This window comes from Rhinopithecus bieti, unplaced genomic scaffold, assembly GCF_001698545.2.
Source record: "Rhinopithecus bieti isolate Rb0 unplaced genomic scaffold, ASM169854v2 scaffold_82990, whole genome shotgun sequence".
Classification (NCBI taxonomy): Eukaryota; Metazoa; Chordata; class Mammalia; order Primates; family Cercopithecidae; genus Rhinopithecus; species Rhinopithecus bieti.
This window is the reverse complement of record NW_016830404.1, coordinates 129,375-137,783: the sequence shown is the minus strand read 5'-3', so window position 1 is coordinate 137,783 and position 8,409 is coordinate 129,375. Positions and strand designations below refer to the sequence as shown.

Genomic DNA, 8,409 nt, shown 5'->3' with positions numbered 1-8,409 from the left:
GACTGTATCAAATCAACTAGGGTGGCAAATGGGGAAAAAAAACATGTGTGTGTCTGACAACCAGCCTCACAATGTGAAAACAGGACATCTGACTAAACCCTGAGCGGCTCATTTCAACAATGCTCAGGAGACTTCCTGTCCACTTTGAGATGTCCTGAGACTCCTAGTCTCCAAGGAGAAACATAGTCAACTAAGTTCTAGACCAAGTCTTTAATTATGGAGTTAAAATATAGCACAATGGAGTTTAAATATGGAGGCCTGTCTTAAGTATTTTTATAATTTCTTCATTAATAATGTCATTCTTGCCATTTGGGAGTATGGGGTTGTTTCTTTGCTGTACCCTCTTGGTGAGAGAGGGGCTGGGGATGTGGGCAAGGGTGGGAGGGAGGGAAAGAGGAATGAAGGAAGGAAGGAAGGAAGGAAGGAAGGAAGGAAGGAAGGAAGGAAGGAAAGGCAGGCAATGAAAAGCATGTCGCCAGACGGGGAAAAGGGAGAGATGGGGCAGGTGTAATGATACGAACTGTAATTGGGCTAAGAGACTAGCAGTGTCCTCAAAGTTTAGCACATATAAGAAGCACCTGGTGGGTCCTTTGACTACATTGCCCAGCCCTTCTCCCAGAGTTTCTGATTTTGTAGGTCTGGAGTGAAGCTCAATGATTAACAATTTTACTAAATTCCCAGGTGATACTGATGCTACTGGTATGGGAACCATGTTTTGAAAACCATTGGCCTAAAGTTTCTTCCATTTTCAACCACACTATCCCCAACAGCAGCAATGCACGCAAATGGTGTGTGGCTGTGGTGTGAGGCCTGGTGGAAGAGGTTGTGGCAACAGCAGAGGCAGCAAAGCAAGAAACTTCCAGCACTCAGCCCACAATTTAAGTATCCTGTTTTGATTTCAAAATTCAGGTGCATTGTGCATTCTACTCTACAATACATCCTTGTTTGTTTTCACATAAAAATAATACTTCCTTATTCTTTCAAGTAAAAATTGATGGCTTAGGGCCACATTCTGTTAAATATACATCCCTAGTCACCTGTGTCTATTTAAATTGATTAAAATTAAAATTAAACACAATTAAAAATTCAGTTCCTGCAGGGCACAGTGGCTCACGCCTGTAATCCCAGCACTTTGGGAGGCCGAGGCGGGTGGATCGCCTGAGATCAGGAGTTTGAGATCAGCCTGGCCAACATGGTGAAACCCCCATCTCTACTAAAAATACAAAATTAGCCGGGCATGGTGGCGGGCGCCTGTAATTCCAGCTACTCGGGAAGCTGAGGCAGAAGAATCGCTTGAACCCAGGAGGCAAAGGCTGCAGTGAGCCGAGATTGCTCCACTGCACTACAGCTGGGGCAACAAGAGCGAAATTCCGTCTCAAAAAAAAAAAAAAAAAAAAAAATATGTTCCTCAGCTGAACCAGCCCCAGCTGAAGTGCTCAATAGCCAAATGTGGCTGGTGGCTGCTATACTAAACAACACAAGTGTAGAACATTTACATAATTGGAGAAAGTTCAATTGGAACTTAGATATTTATCTTTTTAAATACATAAAGCAAATATTAATGAACATGAAAGGAGAAATATTTTGCAATATAAAAATAGAGGACTTCAATATCCCACTTTCAACAATGGACAGATCAACCAGACAGAAAAGTAATAAGGAAATGCTGGACTTGAACTACACTTACACCAAATAGACCTAACAGACATATACAGAACATTCCATCCAACAGCAACAGAATATCCATTCTTTTCATGAACACACAGAATCGTCTCTAGGCTAGACCATATATGTTAGGCCACACACCAAGCGTTAAGAATTTTAAGACTGAAATCATATCAAATGTTGTTTCCAACCACAGTGGAATGAAACTAGAAATCAATCACAGGAGAAACCGTGGAAAATTCAAAATAGGTGGAAATTAAACATGTTCCTGAGTCAAAAAAGAAAAGGGAAAATTTATAATATCTTGAGACAAATGACAATGAAAACACAACATACCAAAACCTATGGAATGCAGCAACAGCAGTTCTAAGAGGGAAGTTTCTAGTAATGAATACCTCTATTAAAAGATAAGAAATATTTCAAACAGCATCTTGGTATTATAACACCGAAACTCACATGGTGCAGTTGATAGGAACGTCATCTTCATGAGTCATATTTGTGAGAACTCGGAAGAGTTGCATAAGAATTACAGGCAGAAACTGTATCATGACTTGGATCTCCATGGCATGCAAACACTAAAATTAAGTCATTATTAGTTATGAAAAGAAACAGAAATATGATAAAATTTGCAAATGTGAAACAACAAAAAAATTAAGTAATGAGAAATACATTGACTAGCATATAAGCTCAATTAAAAGTGAGCTTTCCATGGGATAGGGGGCTTTTTGTTAATTAATCCACACCTCTATTTGGCACTCAGATTTTGTTATTTCATGTTAAATACTAAAGGTAATAAGTATAATTTGGATAAACAGTTTTTGGAAAATTGACAACTGACTCCTGGTAAACCAACACTCAACTGCCTGGGGCAGTGGGGAGGAACAGACATGTTTGGAGATGATACTGGAGATGCATCTACTAACCCCCAGGCATTCCGTATCTTTTGCAGGGGAATATGGGCATCAGTTAATCTGGTGACAAGTTAAGTGGAATTCAATAAAGAGTGGTTCTATATGTAATTGGCTGTACACCATCACCACTACAAAACAGAAGCGCTTTTGCAGTCTAAGAATCTTATAACACATTTCCTTCAAAGTGCTAACACTCTGTCTCCAATGATAAGTGCGCTACGAACATCAAAGAGAAGAAACGTGATCATATATACAGAGAAATTATACAAATAGTGAAAGTTGTTCAATTTCTTTCTTCTTTCTTCCCTTCTCTCCACATTCACTCACTCAACCAGTCAACCAAAAAAGGAAAACAAACCTCACTGAGCATCTTTCTACATCAATTCAATGTGTAGTGCTAGGTGAAATAGAGAGGTGGATAAATCAAGTCTCTGTACTTAAAAAACTCGTAAGTTCTCTTTCCCAGATTCCCTGACTCTTGCCACAATCTGTCTTCAAGACCTTCTAATCGATAACCAAAATAGTATAAATCATTTTCTCTTTAGCAGGTCTCTGTACAACTTCTCTTTACTGTCAATACATCCAACTCTCATTTCTAAATTAATCTTCCTCAAATACTCGTTACATTAGACCACCTCCTGCCAAGATTTTTTCGATGTCTCCCCATAGCCTATGACAGTGGTTCTCAACCAGGGGCCATTTTGTCCCCAACAGATTTGGCAATGTCTGGAAACGGGTTTGTTGGTCACAACCAGGGGGTGATACTGACATCTAGTGGTCAGAGGCCAGCAATGCTGCTAAATATCCTATAACGTGCACACAGACCCTCATGGACAAAGAATTATTCTACCCCAAAATGTCAATAGTGCCAAGACTGAGAAATCCTGGCCTAGAGTATTAAGACCAAGTTATTTCAGACCTAACTGGCATTTTCAGCCTAAACAATCATCACTGTTCTCTACAAGGCCAAACTGGTATCTCTGGTTTCTTCACTGTTCTTGAATATATCATTTACTTTCCTACCTTTGTGTCTGTTCATAGTTTCTAGTCAAATCCTGGCCACTCTTTCAAGGCAAGTGCAAATCCCCACTTCAGTGAAACCATTCATTTTCTCATTTGACAAAGGGAAAACAAATGAACTCCCAATAGCCAAGCACACCAAAAACAAAAGTAAACCCAAACAAATAAAGGCCATGGTTTCTACCATCAAGTAGTTTGCAGCATACAGGGTATAAAGACATGGAACTAAATAACTGCAATATCAACAGTAAATACCATGATCATGGGATATACAAAATTCACAAAGAAGCAACTGAGTGTGCAACTGAGTGTGCAAGTGGGTAGGGAATGTCTGGTAAGGCCTCAGAGATGGGAAAGGGTGAATGATAAATAGAATAGTGCCAGGTAGAAAAGAGAGATGGGCATTCCCTGCTACCAGTAGCGGTCCTCTGTAATTTATTCTCAACATGACAGCCAGAGTGTTCTTTTTGAAATGCAAATTGGACATTGCCATCTTTCTGTTGTTAAAAACAAAACAAAACAAACTACCGCGAACAAAGAGCTGTCATAAGCTTCCATGCCTACGACATACCCTGCCTGTCCCTCCAAACCCATCACTTGCCATCCTCCCCCAACAATGCACACTGTACTATAGCTACATGGTCTTTTCTTTTATTTTTCTGTCCTTCAAACATGCTGATGTAAGGTGTTTACATGGCTTTACCTCCTAAGGTTGTCTTCCTCTCATCCTTTCAGCTTGAAATGCCATTTCCCCCAGTAGGCCTTCCCTGACAACTCTATGTAGAGTGTACTTCTGGTCATGTTGGATCCCATTAACCTGCTCTTTTCTTCATGGCACTCGCTTATAATCTCTCTACCACAACCAGAAAAGGTATGCTGTCTAAACTGTTCCCCATTCAATTCACAGCATCCAGAACAATGTATGGCCCATACTACACGATCCATAAATATTTGGTGACTTACTGAATAAATGAATACAATAATAAACTAGGCCAGGCCTGTAGTCCCAGCACTTCGGGAGGCTGAGGTAGGCAGATTACTTGAGCTCAGGAGTTCAAGACCAGCCTGGCCAACATGGTGAAACCCCGTCTCCACTAAAAATACAAAAATTAGCCAGGTATGGTGGTGCATGTCTGTAGTCCCAGCTACTCGGGAGGCTGAGGCAGGAGAACAGCTTGAACCCGGGAAGCAGAGGTTGCAGTGAGCTGAGTTTGCACCATTGCACTCCAGCCTGGGCAACAGAGTAAGACTCTGTCTCCCCCTCCCCCCCAAAAAAAGACAGGAGCCCTCTAGTCTACAGTAGTTCCTCAGTTCACCGAACCCTCAGCACTTGTACACTGTATCACATACTGGACATTTCATCATATATTGCTTTGAACTATTAATTGTATTATTGACAGACTGTCATTTAACTTATGTGTGTCCTGTCTCTTCAGTTAGACTATAAGTTCTCCTATGGACAATAACCCTAAATTATTCTTCTCTGTAAGCCTCAAAGAACTAGGAAAATACTAAATATATAAGAGCTCAAAAAGTGGATGGTAAATGAATTCTTGAAACAATGTCATTTATAGGAACAACAGATAGCAAGGTGTAGTATGTAGTAGAAAGAACATGGGACTCATCATAGTCTCACCCCAGTTCTGCTACTAACCAGTTGAATGACTACAGGCAAGTCACCTCTACTTGAGCCCCAGCTTCCTTATCTGTCAAAAAAAAAAAAAAAAAACCTTGACTGGACGTGGTGGCTCACACCTGTAATGCCAGCAGTTTAGGAGGCCCAGATGGGCATTTCACCTGAAGTGAGGAGTTCAAGACCAGCCTGGCCAACATGGCGAAACCCCATCTCTACCAAAATACAAAAAAAAAAATTAGCCGGGCATGGTGGCAGGCGCCTATAGTCCCAGCTACTCGGGAGGCTGAGGCAGGAGAATCACTTGAACCCAGGAGGCGGAGGTTGCAGTGAGCTAAGATTGCACCACTGCACTCCAGCCTGGGCGACAGAGCGAGACTCTGTCTCAAAAAAAGAAAGAAAGAAAGAAAGAAAAAAAAGTCTTGAGAATCCTTTTCCGCACTAAGGTTATATAGAGGAGCTTGGCTATTTCTGAAATCACAAGGTATTTCATTGACTGCCACTAGAGGGAGAGCGTAGGTCACATAAATATCAGAAATTTCACATCTTCAAAAAAACAAGTATGAGCACTTTTCCATGTTAAGAATACCCGTATATATAAAAATGATGTTCTTTTCCATTCCACTTGATCAAAACTTTTATAAAACTTTCCCATGTGAAGAACAAGCATTAACAAAGCATTCACACATATTGAGGTACTAGACATTTACCTGAAGAAAGGATGTAAAAGTTAGATGATTATCATATATATATATATATTTTTTGAGACAGGGTCTCGCTCTGAGGCCCAGGCTGGAGTGCAGTGGCATGATCACAGCTTACTGGAGACTCAACCTCCCAGGCTCAAACGATCCTCCCACCTCAGCCTCCCAAGTAGCTGGGATTATAGACATGTGCCACTCACTATGCCTGGCTAATTTTTGTATTTTTTTGTAGAGATGGGTTTCACCATGTTGATCAGGCTGGTCTCGAACTCCTGGGTTCAAGCAACCTGCCTGCCTGGACCTCCCAAGGTGCTGGGATTACAGGCATGAGCCATTGTACCTGGCCTATAATACTTCTTAATGATGGTTAAGAACATATAGCCATATAGCCACCACTAATTGACTGTCTCCTTTCTACTCTTCCAACAGTGTGTTTTCTATATGGTAAGCAGAATGACAACTTAAAAACCAAAGTCACATCATGTCACACCTCTGTCCAAAGCTCCATAAGGCTTCCTATCTCACTCAGAGTAAATGCAAACTCCTCGCCATGGCTTATGAGGCCTTATTTGACAAGCTCCCAGCAACCTCCCCAAGGTAATGTCCTATCACTCTGTGTCCCAGCCACACTGGGATTCTTGCTGTTCCCCGAACACACCAAGCCAAGCTCCTGGGGGCCTTTGTACTTTCTGTTCCCAGCTCTCCCCGAGATATCCACATGACTGGCACTCTTATTTCCTTTAGGTCTCTGTTCAAATGTGCCTTTACTAGAGAGATTTTCTCTGGCCACTTTAAAACAGGGACCCCTTGTAAATCTCTGCTCCCCTTCATTGCGCTGGTTTTCTTTATAACAGTTATTACCATATGAGATGACGTATATATTTATTCACTTATGTGTTTATTGTCTGTCTCAACAAGTAAGCTCTTTGACAATAGGGATATTATTTGTTTTCTTCACTTAAATTTCCAATGCTTAAAATGATGCCTGGCCCACAGGAAGCACTAAAGCAATAAGTGTGGCATGAATGATTACTATCCGGCAGATGCCCTAATCTTTTTTTTTTTTTTAAACAAACAAACAAACAAACAAAAAAGCAGAATCTCGCTCTGTCACCCAGGCTGGCGTGATCTCAGCTCACTGAAACCTCCGCCAGCCTTCTCAGGTTCAAGCGATTCTCCTGCCTCAGCCTCCTGAGTAGCTGGGATTACAGGCACCCGCCACCACGTCTGGCTGATTTTTATATTCTTAGCAGACACGGGGTTTCGCCATGATGGCCAGGCTGGTCTTGAACTCCTGAGCTCAAGCAATCTCCCTGCCTCGGCCTCCCAAAGTGCTGGGATTACAGGTGTGAGGCACCATGCCCAGCCCCATTATCTAATTTAAGTCTCACAACCATCCTACAGGATGGGCACTATTGTTATCCCCACATGACATATGAAGAAACAAAGGCTCAGAGAAGTAACTTCGTCATGGTCAGTTACAGAGCTAGTAAGTGATATGTGGGATACAAGCTCAGTTTATTATTCCAGAACCCATATATTTGATCTCATCTCATACGACCTCTCTGAAAGAAATGAACATTTTTGTTCCTGAGTATATCATTAAGTAACAGCATATGGCCAAAGGTAAATCCTAAAGATGTTTGATTTAAAATAAAATCTCCTCAGACTTGCTATAGCTATCTTATTAAAGGAACAATTAAAAGAAGAGAGCCACTGTCAGGCAAATTATGACATGCACTGTAGTCCCAGCACACAGGCAAAAAACCAAGTGTTAGGTCCTCTATACATGTGGTAAGATACAATATTCCAACATGCATAAAATATGTGTCTTTCGTTAGCCAGCCCCTTTCTTAGTCTATCACCCGTGGACACAAGAACCATTTCACATTTCATTCCAAGCCAAAGTGATTCCATTCTTCTGGCCCTTTCCCCCACAGCATACTCCACCTTTATTGGGCAGTCAGCAGGAAGAGAAAGGCCCTGAAAAATCAATTTATGGACCCGAAATAAACATTTGCATGAGAGTTTCAAAAATATGATGCTGCATTGTTGCTATTACATTTTCTTCCTAATGTCGCCACTCTGCTGTCTGCTTCTAAACAGCCACATGATGGAAAAATACATAATAGAAAGTATTCTCTTGAGGAAATACAGCCAAAAATATTTCAAACTGTCTGTTTGCTTTTTTTTTTCCACACCAAAATGTGGCAACAGAAAGACAAGAAAAACAAACCTTTCACAGAAAGCTGCTGTTCATTTACCTTTAAATATTTAATGAGCTCCCCTGGAACTTCTTTCGAGCCTGACTGAATCAGCTGGCAATGATGGAAGAATTTGTGCACATGCAGATCCTGGAACACAGATGGAAACAGCCATATGAAATTTGATTCATTATCCTCAAATGCAAGCTCTCTACCTCTCCCTCCTGCTGTATCTTGCAGACCTACTTATCCGGTATTTTTTTTTTTTTTTT

General features: G+C 41.1%; 1 protein-coding gene across 1 annotated transcript in view; it reads right to left on the bottom strand.

Moving 5' to 3' along the window:
• Positions 1 to 8,409, bottom strand: part of LOC108524410 (dedicator of cytokinesis protein 11-like) — a 155,962-nt gene that overhangs the window by 79,908 nt on the left and 67,645 nt on the right. The window contains 2 exon segments of the mRNA XM_017865480.1: positions 2,122 to 2,240; positions 8,198 to 8,287. Coding sequence (XP_017720969.1) covers positions 2,122 to 2,240; positions 8,198 to 8,287 — 209 coding nt within the window.